Source organism: Pelophylax lessonae (genome assembly GCF_965119305.1).
Source record: "Pelophylax lessonae genome assembly, chromosome: 1".
In the NCBI taxonomy this organism is placed as follows: Eukaryota; Metazoa; Chordata; class Amphibia; order Anura; family Ranidae; genus Pelophylax; species Pelophylax lessonae.
The window spans coordinates 82,736,760-82,755,670 of record NC_138768.1 but is presented as its reverse complement, the minus strand read 5'-3'; the positions used below and the strand labels follow the sequence as shown (position 1 = coordinate 82,755,670).

The following is an 18,911-nucleotide window of genomic DNA, read 5'->3' as shown; positions in this document are numbered from 1 at the left end:
TTTGCACCTCCAATTTAATTTGCGGCTTCGCTTAACAGAAGTCTATGCAAGTCGCAATGAAATCGTAAAAAAGTAGTGCAGCAACCTTTTTTAAAGTTTGTGTACAACATGTTTATGTAGTCCAGGTGGCCATTTTGAGGTGGTTTGCCATTGAAAATAACAGCGGCCATGACAGTGGAGCCCAGTGGCCAGCGATTTTGGGGGTGTGAGCCCCTCCTCATGCCCTGGTGCTGAATCCTGGATCCTTCATGTACTGATCACTGCTCGTGCAGTGCAGATTCTGCTGGTGGCTGCAGGTGCCTGTTTCTGCGGGGTGGTGAGTCTGGTGGGGTCCTCTCCCTCTCTGCTGAGGATCGATTGGTGCTCTGTGACTGGCAACCGGGTGGGCTGCCAGAGCGGTGGGGGTTGTCCCTTAGCAGTGTTTTACACTTTTTTGTGGGGTCCCCCTGGTAACTCATGAAGTCTTGGGAGCACATCTCCCCACCTGATCCCCTATCTGAGGCTGAGGGGCCCTCCGTGTCCCATTCATCCATCGATGCACTGACGATGGTCCTGGAGTCCTTTATGTCCCGGTGGAGGTGGCTTTTGGGCGGCAGGCTGGCAAAAAGTGCTCCCCGCCTTCCCCTACCTCATCTGTCTCATCAGATCCTGAATCTGATTTGGCCACCACGGACCTGGGTCACCCTGCTGGGCCTGCGACCACACGCCCTGAATCCTCAGATAGCGAGATAGAGTCCTCCTCTTCTGCAACCGCGTATGAAAAGGCACTGGTGGATGCACTGATTGTACAGTGCCTTGCGAAAATATTCGGCCCCCTTGAACTTTGCTACCTTTTGCCACATTTTAGGCTTCAAACATAAAGATATAAAACTGTCATTTTTTGTGAAGAATCAACAACAAGTGGGACACAGTCATGAAGTGGAACGAAATTTATTGGATATTTCAAACTTTTTTAACAAATAAAAGACTGAAAAATTGGGCGTGCAAAATTATTCAGCCCCCTTAAGTTAATACTTTGTAGCACCACCTTTTGCTGTGATTACAGCTGTAAGTCGCTTGGGGTATGTCTCTATCAGTTTTGCACATCGAGAGACTGAAATTTTTTCCCATTCCTCCTTGCAAAACAGCTCAAGCTCAGTGAGGTTGGATGGAGAGCGTTTGTGAACAGCAGTTTTCAGTTCTTTCCACAGATTCTCGATTGGATTCAGGTCTGGACTTTGACTTGGCCATTCTAACACCTGGATATGTTTATTTGTGAACCATTCCACTGTAGATTTTGCTTTATGTTTTGGATCATTGTCTTGTTGGAAGACAAATCTCTGTCCCAGTCTCAGGTCTTTTGCAGACTCCATCAGGTTTTCTTCCAGAATGGTCCTGTATTTGGCTCCAACCATCTTCCCTGTCCCTGCTGAAGAAACCCAAACCATGATGCTGCACGGCCATGTTTGACAGTGGGGATGGTGTGTTCAGGGTGATGAGCTGTGTTGCTTTTACGCCAAACATAACGTTTTGCATTGTTGCCAAAAAGTTCGATTTTGGTTTCATCTGACCAGAGCACCTTCTTCCACATGTTTGGTGTGTCTCCCAGGTGGCTTGTGGCAAACTTTAAACAACACTTTTTATGGATATCTTTAAGAAATGGCTTTCTTCTTGCCACTCTTCCATAAAGGCCAGATTTGTGCAGTATACGACTGATTGTTGTCCTATTGACAGACTCTCCCACCTCAGCTGTAGATCTCTGCAGTTAATCCAGAGTGATCATGGGCCTCTTGGCTGCATCTCTGATCAGTCTTCTTGTATGAGCTGAAAGTTTAGAGGGACGGCCAGGTCTTCGTAGATTTGCAGTGGTCTGATACTCCTTCCATTTCAATATTATCGCTTGCACAGTGCTCCTTGGGATGTTTAAAGCTTGGGAAATCTTTTTGTATCCAAATCCGGCTTTAAACTTCTCCACAACAGTATCTCGGACCTGCCTGGTGTGTTCCTTGTTCTTCATGATGCTCTCTGCACTTTAAATGGACCTCTGAGACTATCACAGTGCAGGTGCATTTATACGGAGACTTGATTACACACAGTTGGATTATATTTATCATCATTAGTCATTTAGGTCAACATTGGATCATTCAGAGATCCTCACTGAACTTCTGGAGAGAGTTTGCTGCACTGAAAGTAAAGGGGCTGAATAATTTTGCACGCCCAATTTTTCAGTTTTTTTAAGTTTGAAATATCCAATAAATTCCGTTCCACTTCATGATTGTGTCCCACTTGTTGTTGATTCTTCACAAAACATTACAGTTGTATATCTTTATGTTTGAAGCCTGAAATGTGGCAAAAGGTTGCAAAGTTCTAGGGGGCTGAATACTTTCGCAGGGCACTGTAGCTGTGCGTGGGACTTTAAAGATGAAGGATGCAGCTGCAGCTGCGACGGAGGTGCAGATTCCCTTTGGCATTCACAAACCATCCAGAGCGGAAAAGGTGTTCCCTTTCCCCTCCTAATTTTACAGAATTGTCACTAAAGAGTGGGGATGACTGACTGAATGGGCTAGGCTTTTGTGCTGTGACCTGGAGGGGGAGTATCTTCCCTCTGCCTTTGCTGAACTAGCAGACCAGCTGCTCCAGAGGCTGCAGTTTTATCTGTAATGCCTCTTTGGATGCGACTCCCCTAGTGACTCGGCTCTCTGTTTTGGCAGTGGTCCTTTGGCGTGTCTTTTGGCTCAAATACTGGTCTGTGGACCAGACTTCTAAAAAGGCCTTGACTGATCTTCCCTTTCAAGGAGATCGCCTGTTTGGTGCTATCCTAGATGACATTAATAAAGGTCTCCCAGGGGGGAAGAGTACCTTTCTTCTGCAGGTTACTAAGGGCAAGGACCCTTGTCATAGACGTGGGCCCTCCTTCTCGGCTCATAAGAAGTTTTTTCGTCTCTCAGGGTCGACTGACAAGTGATCGGAGCCCTTTGGGGTGGTTCACATTGATAAGGTGGTTCTTTGGCCCTGTCCGTCGTTCCTTCCTCAGATTGTCTTTCATTTGAATGAAGACATTGTGTTGCCTTCCCTTTGACCGAGGCCAAAACATCCAAAGGAAATTGCTTTGCATGCCTTGGATGTGGTCCGGGCAATTAGGGTGTACCTGGCAGCTACAGAGTCTTTTAGGAAGTCAGACTCACTATTTGTGCTCATGGATGGGCCTCGGAAAGATCTGTCCGCTTCCTCTGCGACCATTTCCAGATGGATCAGACAGACGGTAGTTTTGGCCTATTCCATCAGGGGTCAGATTCCTCCTTCCCCTGTCAAGACGCACTCTACTCTGGCGCTCAGTGCCTCCTGTTCCTCTGTCATCAGGCTTCAGTGACGCAGGTTTGCAAGGCTTGGTCGTCAGTACACACTTTCACAAAGTTCTATAAAGTGGATGTGTTGGCATCTGCGGATGCTTACTTTGGCTGCAAGTTTTTTCAGGCTGCTGTTTAGAGGACCTGGTGCTCTTTGAGGGTGTATTGTTTTTTTCACGTGAGCTCCAGTTGTTTTGGTTGAGCTCTTGTTTAGCTGGTTGGCTAAAGTTAGCCTTGGGAGTTTCTTGTCGCTGTTTCCACCCCTCATGTTTAAAACTGCTTTGGGACGTCCCAATGGTTAAGAAGATCAGGAGCTGTGTCTGTCAATGAACAAAAGAGAAAATGTGATTTTTAACTTACCGTAAAATCCATTTCTCTGATGTTCAATGACGAGAGTTGTAATTCTTCTGATACTGCTTATAACAAAACTGAGTACCTATAGCAGAGAAAGAGAATATACCCCTAGGACTGCCCATAGGCGTAGCCAGACTTTTTTGTGCCTAGTGTCCTACTCCTGTAGGGGGCAGTATAACCCAATGGTTAAGAAGATCAGGAGCTGTGTCCGTCAATGAACATTAGAGAAATGGATTTTTACGGTAAGTCAAAAAATTCCATTTTCCTTTTCAATTTACAGCTGCTGTCATTTTCTTTAAAGTTCAAAGCAATATGACAACCTGAAGGTGTTCTGTACACTGCTTGTGTACAGAATGCCCCAAAAATGTAATTTCCAGCTTGTGTGATTGGCTCACGGATTTTGCCAGAATTCTACAAGTAATCTTTTAAGCATCCTCCGCAACAGGGACTACATTTTCGGTGAAATTAATCCTTAGGGTTAATTACTTCTAAAGGGACGCAGACACTTCAACTTTCCTCATTAGAAGACTGCAGATGCATCAGCTGATTAGAGTGAACAGAGACTTTTTTTTTTTAACAAAAGTGAAGTTACTTTTTAAACAGTTAATTTACCTTTTCACAGGAAAAGAAAATGTGAACTAATTTACAACAACCCCCCCTGGTCCCCACTGCATTTTCCTCCTTGGTTGACTATTTTTCACTGACTACACTATGCTTATGCAGCGGTCCGGCCATTTGAGATCTACACCCTTCTGTTTCACCCTTCTTTCTTCTGGGATGTTGTTCTAAAACAGATAGAACTCTTATTTGTCAGCACAGTCACATGCTGCTACTGACTAATGCCTGCTCACCATTGCAAGCATTATAATGCCACACAACCTTCAGGCTGTGTATTGCTGTGGACAACTACACTGGCTGGTGTGGATGGCAGAAGATATTCATTGGAAGGAGATACGTGCAATGGGTTGTGGGGAGGGTGTTGTGAGCTAATTTATTATTTTGTTTTTTGTGAAAATGTAAACTAACCCTTTAACCACTAGCTGACCTCCCGCCTGCAGATATACTCTGGCAGGCTGGCTCAGCTGCGCAAACTGACGTATGGGTACATCGGTTAGCGGGAGCGCTCCTCCCACTGGGCAGCGGGGATGCCAATCCAAAGGTTTGGTGGCTGCAATTGCCGCTGGGCACCCGCGATCACTCCCCGCTGAGAGGGAACAATGGTCAGCTGTTGTAAACTGTTCTCTCTGAAATGATTACAGAGTGCCTGTGATCCTCCTAGTTAGGATCACAGGTCTCTGTGTTGATTTCATAAATCCCTCCCCCATACAGTTAGAAAACACTCCCGTAGGCTCACACTTAACCCTTTGATCACCCCTGGGTTAACCCCTTCCCTGCCAGTGTCAGTACAGTAACAGTGCATATTTTTAGCACTGATTACTGTAGTAATATCAATAGTCCCCCTAAAAGTGTCAAAAATGTCAGCTAGGGGTCCGATCTGTCCACCGCAATGTCGCAGTCCTGCTAAAAATCGCAGATCACCGCCATTACTAGTAAAAAAAAATAAATAAATAAAAATGACATAAATCACTCCCCTAGTTTGTAGACGCGATAACTTTTGCGCAGACCAAACAAAATACGCTTATTGGGATTTTTTTTTAACCAAAAATATGTAGCAGAATACAAATTGGTCTAAAAGGATGAAAAAATTGATTTTTAAATTTTTTTTTGGGGAATGTTATATAGCAGAAAGTGAAAAATATAGTTTTTTTTTTTCAGAATTGTCGCTTTTTTTGTCTATAGCGCAGGTGATCAAATATCACCAAAAGAAAGCTCTATTTGTGGGAAAAAATGAACATCAATTTTATTTAGGTACAGCGTTGCATGACCACACAATTGTCCATTAAAGTAACGCAGTGCCGAATCGCAAAATGGCCTGGTCATTAAGGGGGCAAATTATGTGTCGGTCCAAAACGTTTGCTTAGTTTTGGATGGAGTAGGGAATGATTCGAATCTCAGTCAGGTTTTTAAAGCTATCCAGGGCTCCCTGCCCTGCGGACACATTTTTCCAGACATGAAGGGAGGGAAACTCTCCAACAGCAACAGAGACAGATACATTTTTTAGTAGAGGAAAACATCTGATGAATTTGTATTTATATCTGTGTCCCTGTTGCCAATTTTTCCCCAACTCTTTTCTTCCAAAAATATAGCCAGCAGGATATGAAGTATTGGAGCCTGTATAGAAGAGAAAACTTGACCATAGTTCCATTATTACAGCGTCTGACCTGGGATCTATGGAGGGACAATCAAAAGAAACCTCCCTCTGAAAATCATCTTGGGAAGATCTTAGGGGGTTTGCATGATGTGTAGGAAGTCCTTCTGAGGGGCATAAAGCCTGGCGATGCCCCAACCGGGACAGAGTCACCCATATTCCACCAGGGCACACCTAACACAGGGCAGATTAAGGTCTAACTCATAGTCCACGACCCTCTAAGTACTCTTCTCAATCTTTACACCTGCACATACAATGTACCTAAGATAAGGTGCGACCTATGCCCACACTCACCATACTCCTGGGCACTCTTCTCAGCACAGCTCCTCGGGCTGGGGATACTCACTGCATTGGGCCCAGTGTCTTGCACATGGTTCCAGGACTGTCTCTCATTTCCTCGCCCACTACCATCCTCTAGCACAACCAGGTTTTCACACAATTGGGTACATCAGGATCCCTTTTCTCCAAGTCGGTACTTCAAGAAATGTACAGTCTAGCATAAACTTAAAAGAGTGTTATCCCACTTCACAGCAACAAGGCTGCTAAGGTTCAACTTCAGATACTAGAAGCGGCCATATGCTCAGTCCAACTTCATTTTATTAGTTCTCTTCACAAGTTCATTAAATCAACATCCTCTCAATTAATCATTCAGCAGTTATGTTCAAAAGGTGGTGTACCTTGATGTGCCCAATAGTAGAGTGTGCCCAATAGTAGAGGGTGCCCTTCCCTCATGTACTAAAGAATAAAGGTTTTCTCTGCTAGGCCATGGCTATCCTCCCTGGCAATGCTCTTCTCAGCAGCCAGTTTCCCCTGGGTTAAGCTCCACCCCAAACTTTTATAGAATCTGTCCAAAAAGGAAATTAACTCATTCTCCTTCCTGAAATGATTTTAAAAGGACAACATAGTGACCCCTGCTTACATGTGTCTAGTCTTAAGTTTCCTAGAGCTGGGTCCCAGTTAGACAGGCAATAAAAGGTCTCTTTACTGGACCTTAATATGAAACATTCTTTTAATTCACAGCTGGTCCACCACCCTATGTCACTGGCCACCCAATGTGGGGGGGGGCACAAATTCCACAGGCCCTTCCCCCCCCCCTCTGCTCCAAGTTCTCCTCCAGACTCCTTCCTATAGTTCGCCAGACCCAGAACATTTAAAGCCACTTGTATATTAGATATTCTGGTCCAGTAAGTGCTACACAAAATATTGGTAAGTTGTACGATTGAAACATAAGCAGCAATATTCACATATCCAAAAGCTGACAATAGATTCTTTAAATCTGGTTGACCTGGTAACTATGTAACAAGAAATGGTATTGATTAACCCTCTGCCATGTGATTTACGGTAAGTCAGGAGTTTGTGTACTAGAGATTAGCTATCAAAGTTCACCTGATGCACATTGCTCAAGATGTATGCTTAATGTGTAATCATAGATGTATAAGCCGGCCTCAGAGATTGTAAGACACATTTATGAAAGAATTCTTAATGTTTGTAGCAAAAGCGTTCTTGACCTTGTACCGGCCTTTTGTCCAACAAAATCTTTATTTCTCACCAGTAAAAGCAGGCAGTATGCAGTTTGTCTCATTGCAAATGTTCTAGAAAATAAATGTGTACTAGAGATAAGAAAATCTATTTGCCTGACTCAAGGTTCAATTCTGATTGTGTAAACTGGCAGGTATGCATATATAAACTGAAGAAAAAAAAGAAATGGTAAAGATGTACATTGATGCAGAAAGATAATGTCAACACAGGGTGGTACAGTGGACAACAAAAAATATATTATACCACGTCCTAATAGTTATTCATGGAAATCAAAGGAATGGACTTTGTAGGCATAATTTAAACATATTAATGTACAACATTTATAAAAGCAATAATATATATATATATATATAAAACACAAACAAGTATAAAATACATGCAACAAGAGTTTGTGAGTAAAATCTGTATTACTGACTGGCTGAAGATAAGTCAGTCCTCAATTCGGTTAAAAACAAAACAATGAGAAGCCATAGCATCCCTAAAGTTGGTGAATACACCAATAACAGTACCACAGCAGGTGACCAAACAAGTACTATCCTGTTGAGAATGGTCTAGAGGACAAGAAACACCAACTCAGGGTATGTCAGAACGACTCGAAAGTTGCTCAATATTTGCTCGACTAGTTTCGAGCTGGATCGTGCTTCTTCGGTAGCTAATCACATCTATATGAATAAGATATACCACTTAACAACGCAGTTGGATGGATGAACATGAAGGATCACACAGGCTATATAAGGTAGATATGGAGGGTGACACCTCTTCAATATACTGCTGCCCTTTCACTGTCTAGTCAGCAGGCTGGGAATGGAGAGAGAACACCCCTGTATACCTTTACTCTAAGGCTAGTTTCATACTATATACAAATTAGTGAAAGAAACACATATAACACTAGTTGCGCACAACACCCATTAATCATAAATACATAAAATAATGGTGCATCAATCAACTGTGCCGAAACATTTGAAAAAATAGTCCACAATATAAATGATGAATAATCCAAAAATCAATATATACTGTGAACAAAAAATGAATGAATAAAAAATGAGTCCAAAAAGTAACTTCTATAATAGTGATAAGCCAAATGATCTTGTGAGATTCCAGTGCTAATGAAGTAGGTGACACCCAAATTAGATCCACCACCGATGTGCTCCACATCCGTCAGATTAGCAACTCACCCTCATTTGTTGCCTACCACTCTCGTGGATAAAGAAAATTTCGCTGTATATATTAATATTGAATATGGTGTTCCACCTAGGCAATGCAGACAGCGGTCTTCATGTAAACCAGAAGTTTGGGGAATTATCCTTAGCTCCAAACCATGTGGAAAAAAACATAAAAAAGGGGGACCCCACTGGTGCAGTACCATTAACACACTTTATTAAATCAACAAAACAATATAATGCCCATACCTGTATTTAATTAGCCAAGCGTATATATACATCCAAAAAGCAAATGAGAGGAATAGGGGAGCTCACTCTAGTCCAGGGTGCTGCAGCATAAAGTGAGTTGTGTCCACGGAACCAGATGAACCACCCTGCTCACCTCGATCACTCCTTCGGTCTATCGTGTAGCCACGCCCTGACGTGTTTCGTCACTGATGACTTTGTCAAAGGGGCATAAGGATAATTCCCAAAACTTCTGGTTTACATGAGGACCGCTGTCTGCATTGCCTAGGTGGAACACCATATTCAACATTAATATATACAGCTGGGTTTGACTCTCCTGCCCTCCCCCGAACTGGCACTCCTTGGTATTCATGAGGATGACCAGCGCTCTCACCACTCCAAGCTCCTCCTCTCCTTTCTTCTTTTCTATGCGAAGAAGGGTATACTCCTCCGGTGGTCGACTCCGTCTCCTCCAGATGTGCCGTTTTGGCTTAAACTGGTGGATGCGGACTAGCCCTTGTACAAGCTGACATACATGAACAGGGGTTGCCCTTGGAAATATGATAAGGTCTGGGGGCCATGGACTGCGTATTGATGTTGCCTGCTCTGTCCCTCCCCCCCCCCCCTCCCTCTTCTCACCCCTTCTCCCCCCCCTTTTTTTTTTTCTTCTTATATCCATTCTCTTCTTACCCCCCCTTCCCCCCCCTTTTTTTCTTTCTCCCGCTTTCCCTTCCCATTCCCTCTGTTCCCCTTAGTCTCTCTGGGGTTGATGTTGCCCGGGACTGATTGTTTTGTATTCCGTGACTCTTAGATCTGTGCCTCTTGACATTTTTTAGTTTGGTTACTGTATACTACTGTTGTCTTGTGGTGTTTAGACTCACACATGTATTATGTTGATTGTCTATTTCTGACCTCTTTTCTGTACACATTTTTTTTCAATAAAGCACTCCTTGTTGTTAAAAAAAAAAAATATATATATACAGCGAAATTTGCCTTATCCACGAGAGTGGTAGGCAACAAATGAGGGTGAGTTGCTAATCTGACGGGTGTGGAGCACATCGGTGGTGGATCTAATTTGGGTGTCACCTACTTCATTAGCACTGGAATCTCACAAGATCATTTGGCTTATCACTATTATAGAAGTTACTTTTTGGACTCATTTTTTATTCATTCATTTTTTGTTCACAGTATATATTGATTTTTGGAATATTCATCGTTTATATTGTGGACTATATTTTCAAATTTTTGGGCACAGTTGATTGACCATTATTTTATGTATTTATGATTAATGGGTGTTGTGCGCAACTATTATTATATGTGTTTCACTAATTTTTATTACTTGTTCATTTAAGTTGCGGCACACACACATATAGATATATATATATATATATATATATATATATATATATATATATATATATATATATATATACACACACACGCTTTTTCAAACATTATGATTTTTTGATTCTTTCAAAAGGGTGTGAACATTTATAGCGCAAAATTTTTTGCATTTATATTTTTAGTTTCATACTAGCCTTAGAGTAAATGTATACAGTAAAACCCTTTTTTTTATTTTTTATATAAATTGTGTTTTTATTGGTATTTTTAAAAATATAAAAAACCAGAGTATTTCTAGAGTATAAAGACAAAGAAGAGCATAGTAATCAACAAAAGTATATCATAAAAGGATCTCAGAACGTAAATACACAAAAGATTAGAATTGCAAAATCAAATAACACATAAGAGATATCCATCTAAAGCTCTTGAAGAACCACTTCAGGGCAATAGATAGAATCATCCCAAACCTCCCAGGTTTTATTAAATCTTGGTAAGGAACCATCAATCATCGCAGTTAGGTCATCCTGCGTATATTGGCTATAGTAGACAGGAGTTGGGAGGTAGTGGGAGGAGAAGGAGATAACCAACAGCATGGAATTACCCTTTTTGCTGCTAATAAAATGAAGGCCATCAACCTCTTTGCAGGTTTGGGGATGCCCGGAAAAAGAAGATTTAGCAAATAATGTATAGGATTTAAAGGTATAGTCACATGTAATAAATCTTTCAGAAGGGTCTGAACGAAGGCCCAAAAGGGTTTAATCAGGGAACATTCCAAGAAAATATGATAGTGAGTGCCTACATCAGTACGACATTTCCAGCACATCTCGGGTTATGAGTATGTAAGATATCTGGGGTCCTATACCAAAATAGGAGTATTTTGAAGGCAGTTTCTCTCTGCGCAACGCATTGTGATACTTTAGAGGTAGATCCCTAAATTTTGTCCCAATCTGATAGGGGGATAGATTGTTGAAGAGCCTGAGACCATTTGTTCATTTAGGAATGACTAGACTCGGTCAAGTGTGTGGCCTCATGAAGAAGTTTGTATATATCTGAATTCAAGTGAGGTTATTGACCTTTAGCACATAAAAGTTCAAAACCAGTTGTCCAGAGATAGGGGATTTAGCAGAGAAAAAATGTTTAAAAAAAAAATAAAACATTTCTGTGTGCCCTAGCAGCGACCTGCATTTTTTCAGTGCAGCTTTGAAATCACGCTACTTCAGCATGATCTCAAAGCTGCAAATCAGTGCAATTTGCATTGGGGATATTTGCGACTTTGTTTTACAAAAGTCAATGCAAGTCTCAATGAAATTTCAGAAAAGTAGCGCAGGAACCTGTTTCAACAACTTGAATGGTTCCATTGCTAATAATAGGGTGGGAATTGTCATGCGATTTTTAAATCGCATGATGATCGCATTGGTGTAAATGAGGGCTTAGTGTGAATAAGCCCTAAGTGGTATTATCCACCTGGCTGTGCTGTCTGACAAAATTGTGTGTATCTCAGGAATGAATTGACAGAAATGCAAATCCTTTGGCAGATAAAATATATCTCCATTGTGTGCATTTCATCGGTGTATTAAGCTGTTTGCCTGGAGTTTAGCTTTAAATGACTGACAGGGATTCATGGAGTAAGATTTCCAACCCCAGACTATTTATTATGTCATTTACAGTAAGGAAGTGGTATGCCAATTACATTTCATACTAAAAAGAAAAAATTATGTCATATATGTAGACCCAAAAAATATCTGCGCTTGGATAAAAGTATATGTTAGCAGCCAGCACCAATAGATTGATTACACAACATAAGCAACATACATAGTACACAGGAAGGTGCCGCACTAACAAATACCTGCTTACTGGAACCTGTTGACCCTCAGAATATAGAGAGGTCAACAGCACCATTATAGGAATCTAGGGCCAGTTGAAACAGCCAAAATCCCGCTATGATCCTCACATCATCCATATAGTCATCTAGCAGGAAGATCCACATTTCCAGCAATATGGACAAGACCAATATTAATACCTTAGCTGGTCAACTTTTATAAGGGAAAGATAACTTGACCTGAATTTCCAGGCCTGTAAACAAACAGCAAAGCCATTACCATCATTTAGAGCAATTACCAATTCAAACCAGTTTAGCTCTTAAAGTGTTTGTAACCCTTCTAAAAACTGTCACTGCCAGTCCCTCTTTTATGTAGCCATAACACACAGTGTAAATATTTGTGGAAAGCTATGCCTCTAAACACAGTTTTTCAGAGATCTTCAGGCCGGTCACGTGACTCCTGGATGCTCTCCTACTTCGATGCACAGGCAACAGCTGGAGGGGCCAAGCTCTCCCTCTGATGTCAACCTGGGGAGGTCACATGACCACTGGACTGGCTGCTCAGCCCCTCCCACTGTAGCCCTTAGAGGGAGGAGGAGGTGCGGCCATAAGTCACGTGACCGACCTGAAGAGCTCTGAAAAACGATATTTAGAGGCTTAGTTTTCCAAAAATATTTACAGTGTGTGTTATGGCTACATAAAAGTGGGCCTGGCAGTGACAGTTTTTTAATATTTACTTTATTACTGATAGTGGCAGAAGGGGGGGGGGGAGACAGCACACAGACACAGGAGCTGACAGGCGGGGGGGGGGAGGAGGACAGATGAGGGCAGTGGATGATGGAGGCTTTCCTCAAACTGACCACGATGTCAGGGCTCAGCAGCCATGATAAACTGTGGTCAGTTTACAGGGGGGAGGGCAGAACCAGGCAGGATCAGCCAGGTATTTCAGTTGATATAAGGGGCCAAATTATACAGCACAATCTCTGTGCTGTGTAACATGCTTTAAAGGAACAGGGTTTTTTAGGGTTACAATACTTTAATTTTTATCTTCTTTAACGACCTGGGAAAATGGAAAGTAGAAACTGACTGGTTGTTCTAGCAGCAAAAACAGTTCATAAAACAGAAGAACACATGATGTGCTTGCAGCACTAGGGTTCTCAGTTTGGATCCTGGCCAGGACTTCAATACTTTATTAATCCCAAAGGGAAATCCGAGTATGCATGTTCTCCCTGTGCTTGCATGGCTTTCATGTGGGTACTCTAGTTTCCACCCACACTCTAAAGACATGCTGATAGGTAATTGGCTCCTGTCTAAATTGACCTTAGTATATGTGTGTATGTATGTGCGATAGGAATTTTAGATTCTTCAGGGTAGGTACTAATGTAAATGTACAGTTTGTAAAGTACTGCATACATTGATGGCGCTATATAAAAACAAAATAAATAAATAATTGTTAATTATAAATAAACATGTACACATGTCTTTGTGCTGCACTTAGTAGACCACAGCAGTTACAAAGAGAATGTATTTTTTAGGGAGGCCTTCCCACTCTGTAGTTGGCAAATATAAAGAATATTATAGAGATTGGGCAGTTAAATTATAACATATGTGGCCAGTCTTATATTTAGGAAAGTTATGGAAGATGTGTTCTGCTTAGTTACTACCAAGCTCAGCGCATCTTAAAAGAGAAATGTGGGTTCTTTAAAAAAAAATATATATATGTATACTGTATATATACAGTGTACTCACCTGCGTAGATGCAGCATTGATTTGCATCTGTTCCCTGCTGCTTCTGAGAACTGAGCCATCAGAGACTGCTGATCGCTCTGGTCATGGGTCTTCAGTGAGTAGAGAGCAGTGACTGTCAGTCACCAGCTCCATGCTCTGCCCCTCCAGCGCTATGCTGTGGAGGGGGCAGGAGCGGCTGACTCAGGCTCCCAACGGTTCGCTAACAGGCTGGGCCAGCTGCCGGTTCATTTGGGATCTTTCCAGAGCCAAGAATGGATGGTTGATGTCAGCCGACCGCTTTATAAAGGGGTCCCTTAGGCCCCTTTCACACAGGCGGACCGTTCAGATCCACCTGTCCGTTTTTTGGCGGATCTGAACAGTCCCCCCATGCATTCCTATGGGGCATCGGATGTCAGCGGAGACATGTCCGCTGACATCCGACCCGATCAGATCCGTCAAATCTGGATGGATGGAAACCCTATTTTCCATCCGTCCAGCGGATCGGAATGGATGGCATCGGATGAGAACGGACTGACGGTCCGTTCCCATCCGATTTCCCCATAGAGATGCATGGGGAACTGACAGCTGTGTCTCCGCACACAGCCCGGAGACACAGCTGTCCTCCTGCTGCTCAGCAGGGGATCGGCGGCTCGATCCCCCGCTGAGAAAAACGGACTCCGTCCAACGGACGGAGTGTGTGAAAGGAGCCTTAGTGTTTTAGCAAAGTGATAGGCTTCATGTTTGAAAATATTCATCCAGCCCACAGGATGGCTGCATACACTTAAAATATCATTAGTAAGAAGTGCCGTTATTTTCTTACAACCACCAGAGAGGATCAAAACCTGAATTGTGGCTTGGTGAAATAACAAATTAAAAGTATAAATTTAAGAATAAAATGGGCGCTACCTTCAACAAATAAATGCGTGAAAATTCAAAGAATAATAATAATAGGTACACATGTGTATTATACAAAACATATAAACAGTCCATGATATTACAGTGAGGTCATATTAAAAAGGCAATTAACAAAGGAAAGCATCGGTCCCCAATTGGGGTTTATTACAGCATGCACACAATGAAAAAAAGGTATTAATGTAAAAATTCTAAAAGTTTATTTTATATCATACACGGTAATTTAAAATCTCATGAAAGGGACTGGGTACATAAAATACTCCAGGTCCTATAAAAGCCTACATACAGACTAGCCCATCAGAAAGACAGTGGACTAGTCTGTATGTATGCTTTTAAAGGACCTGGAGTATTTTATAATTTTTTCATTGTGTGCATGCTGTAATAAACCCCAATTGGGGACCAATGTTTTCCTTTGTTAATTATTTCTAGGGGGACAGCATGACACACAAATTATATGTCACCCTACACACACTTATCTCTTGTATATTAAAAAGGCAAAACAAATTCAGAAATATGTGTCCAGTCACCGTATTCTTTAAAAAGAAAATAGTAGTGCTTCAATCTTCAAAAAACTGTGATTCAATCAAGGTTTCAAAATCAACATGCGCTCACCAGAAATACACGGCCAACAGAGTGACCATCAGGCATATATCTATCCAATTCCCCATCTCCCAGATAAAAGGCGATTCCTCCACTAAACTTCCTCACTCCTCTTTCCTACTTAGGGTACTAAAAAGAGAGTCTCCAAAGCAGACCACAAAGGGGTTGTGTATAGTGTAGTATGTTTTAATCAAAAACATTAAATTGATTAAAAACATACTACACTATACACGTCCCTCTTGTGGTCCGCTTTGGAGACTCTCTTTTTAGTCCCCCAAGTGGGAAAGAGGAGTAAGGAAGTTTACTGGAGGAATCGCCTTGTATCTGTGAGATGGGGAATTGGATAGATATTTACATGTTGGTCACTCTGTTGGCTGAGTGAATATAGATTTTTGCACATTGGGTGGAGCACAATTTTGTTGGAGATTTAAGCACTATTTTCTTTTATAAGAACATGGTGACTGGACACATATTTCCTGGATTTGTTTTGCCTTTTTAATATAACCTCACTGTAATATCATGGACTGTTTATATGTTATGTAAAGAGTTACGTATAATTAACACGTGCACTTATTTTTATTTTTTTTTATTTGCACACATTTATTTATTTGTTGAAGGTGGCACCCACTTTATTCTTTTATTTATGCTAGTGTTTGACACTATTAAAGGGGCAGCAACCTAATTTCAAAGAATATTGATTTAGGGTGAGAGGAGCACTTTACAGTATATACCTTTTCAACAATTAAAAGTAGATTTTATTTATTAGCTGGTGTGATGAAAGGTAGGGGAAAAAATCAGTAACACATTTTAGGTCTGTTTTTAGAGGTACCTTTTTCATGTATGCCAGTGTCTGATTCTTTGTTGACAGTCTGTTCTATAGGACATACAGCCTGGCCCTATATATGGGGGGGGGGGGGGGCAGTTTTTGAAAAAAAAATCTTCATAAAATAAGATTTAATTCTCCATAAACTTTAAATGACAGTAAGTAAGGCAGAATTAAGTCTGTGATTGATCTGTAGTTTAAAGTAAATACTGTATAAGCCATTTTAAAAAGTGTAGGAAATGGCTAGAGATGGCTTTTTGCAAATGTTTCTTTTTTCTGGGTTCCATTGGATTGCCCTTTGCTTCCTGATCTGTAGACACAACACAAAAATATGAGGAAATCTATCCAAATCTCCTCTCAGAAAGCTGTCACCAAAACAAGTGTCCTCTTTATAACCGTTATGGTGACAAATACAAATTTTGAATTTTTCTTTTTTTTTAATTCCAAGTTACAAAGGTCAAGAGGACAAACATAGAGGGTGAATTTTCTTAGCAGCAACACACCTTAAGAGCCGGTTCACACTAGCGCGACTTGTCAGGCGACTTGTCAGCCTGACAAGTCGCGCTCCCTCGCAGTCCATTGACCGCTACAGGACCCATTCTAATAGGAGCGACACAAGTCGCTCCAACTTAGAAAAAGGGTCCTGTACTGCTTCGGGGCGACCTCGGAGCGACTTGCATAGACTTCCATTATGTGAAGTCCCTGCAAGTCGCTCCGAAGTCGTGGTGCATGGTAATGCACAAGTCGCCCCCGAAGTAGTAAGGAGCCGTGGCGCCTCAGTGTGAACCGGCTCTAACAGAGGTTCTATTCTTTCGTCAGTCTGTTCAGTGTTTAAATACTAAAAAAAACTATTACTGGTTATTATATAAATGCATTTTAAAAGGGACTGCTAACAATTCTTTTATTAATTAGACAGCAAACCCTTCAGTTGGTTCATGAAAAAAAGGTAAATGTGAGTTTCACTATCTCTTCTACAGCTTCCGAGGAAGGGAAATCTGACTATTTCCTACACAGGGCAACTTTGACACTTTCAATTGTGCTTTTTACAGGTTGGAAGTGAGGAAAGATCTCCTTGCTGGAGCTCATAAGAGCTTAAACTCCCCACCTTTAGCTGTACTGTGACAGCTAGTGTTATGTTGTGAGCTGAACAACCTGGAGTACTTCTTCCATAAATTCCTAGGAGAATCCATTTGGAGTCTACATAATTTTAACAGCCATTTTTTCATGGAGTATATGGAAAATGCATTCCAGACAAAGGAACCAGGAAGGCTAGCTCCCATTAGAGCCCTGACTGTCATGACCTGGACCATTTGTAGGGGAGATCTCCTTGTCATAAAGGGCAGAGTTCCAAAGGTCTGCTTTAATTGCTTTTGTCTTGACTAAACAAATGGAATTTATGTTGATCTATGTGTTTATTGTGCTTTGTCTGCTTTCTTTGATGATTTTCACATTTGTCTCGCTAATGTTTCATCTCATTTCTTCCCGCATCGCTAGGAAAGTAACGATATCCTGTTAGTGGATTTACACACTGAAATCGACACCAATCAAAACTGCATTAAAGGAAATCCTTTTACCCACTCTTGTTCTTCTGTTCCTCATCCCAAACCACGGTCACCTTTCTCATCTGAAAACCCATTTTCCGCCAATCTCAACTTTTTTCCTGCACCTAATCCAGATCCTTTTAGCGATGATCCTTTTGCAACTGCAGATCAATCAACTTCTTCTCCACATGATTCTTCTAAATCTGTCAATCGTGAAACTGAAAATGCAAAAAACCTAAGGAACGGGCCCGACAGCAATGGGAATCTAACTGACGACATTGAGTTTGGGCAGCAGTTTGACCAAATAACCAGCCATTCCGGTAAACAGGAGCAAAAGTCAGACCAGTGGCCTAATGGTAACCAGTCTGCTCCTGTTGCAAGGACTCAAAATGGCGTGCTAGGACACAAAGAAAATGGTTCTCTAAGCAGACCTAAACCAAATCCATTTAGTGACTGCTCATTCAAAGCGGGGGATGTGCAAAATGGCTTAAGAAAGAACTCAGAGGGGAATTTGAGTCACAAGAGCAACAATGTCAGCCCACAGTCATCTGACCCTATAACTATTAGCCCTCCACCTCAGAGCACCAAGCCTGGAAGAGGAAGGAGATGTGTAAAGGTGATTGTATTTTTTAATACACTTTAAAAGACAGCTGAAAAATATGTATTTGGTGCATACATATTATCAGTGGTTCAGGGTAATGTAGCTCCCATCATTAAGGATGATGTGCTGCTCTCTGTTGTTCCTGAACAATGACAGTTTTTATACAATTATATTTTTTGGAGAAAGGGCTGTTTCACAAGCATATCCATGCTGGGAATATGTTTTTTGAAGTTGTGACACTCAAAGTTAGCTGAAGCTGCTCTTCTAGCTTAGGCAGCAATCATAATAGTTGCATATAAGAAAAATAAGACCCCTGATTTCAGTTTGATGTGAAGGGTTGACATTGCATATGTAAGTAGTTTTCAGTCTTTGAGTTCTTTTTCCTTAATGTCTTTAAAGAAATACTGTTATTTTGCTTTTTCACGTTGCAACCCCCTTCCCCTTGACCAACTGACACCTCTTCAGCATTCCTCCCCAGCAGTTTTTGACCTTCTCCCATGTAAACAGTTGCTAGCCTTGATACGATCACCTGACAGAGGGGGTGATATTATCATCCCCTCTAGGCACCGAAACCAGCTGACACTGGGTATATTACTATAGCCTACAATGGAGATAGGAGAGACAGGGTCCTTTTCACATTGTCAGAAAGTAGTTCTAAACTCTGCAAGATACC

General features: G+C 41.6%; 1 protein-coding gene across 2 annotated transcripts in view; it reads left to right on the top strand.

The window, feature by feature from the left end:
- DAB2 (DAB adaptor protein 2) overlaps window positions 1-18,911 on the top strand; it is a gene marked incomplete at its 3' end in the record, with an annotated part of 178,838 nt that overhangs the window by 102,094 nt on the left and 57,833 nt on the right. For both annotated transcript variants that reach the window (XR_014225589.1, XM_082265756.1), the window contains exon 9: window positions 17,591-18,253. Coding sequence is in view for 1 of the 2 variants with exons in the window: in XM_082265756.1 (XP_082121882.1) it covers window positions 17,591-18,253 (663 nt within the window). The remainder of the gene's footprint in view (window positions 1-17,590; window positions 18,254-18,911) is intronic.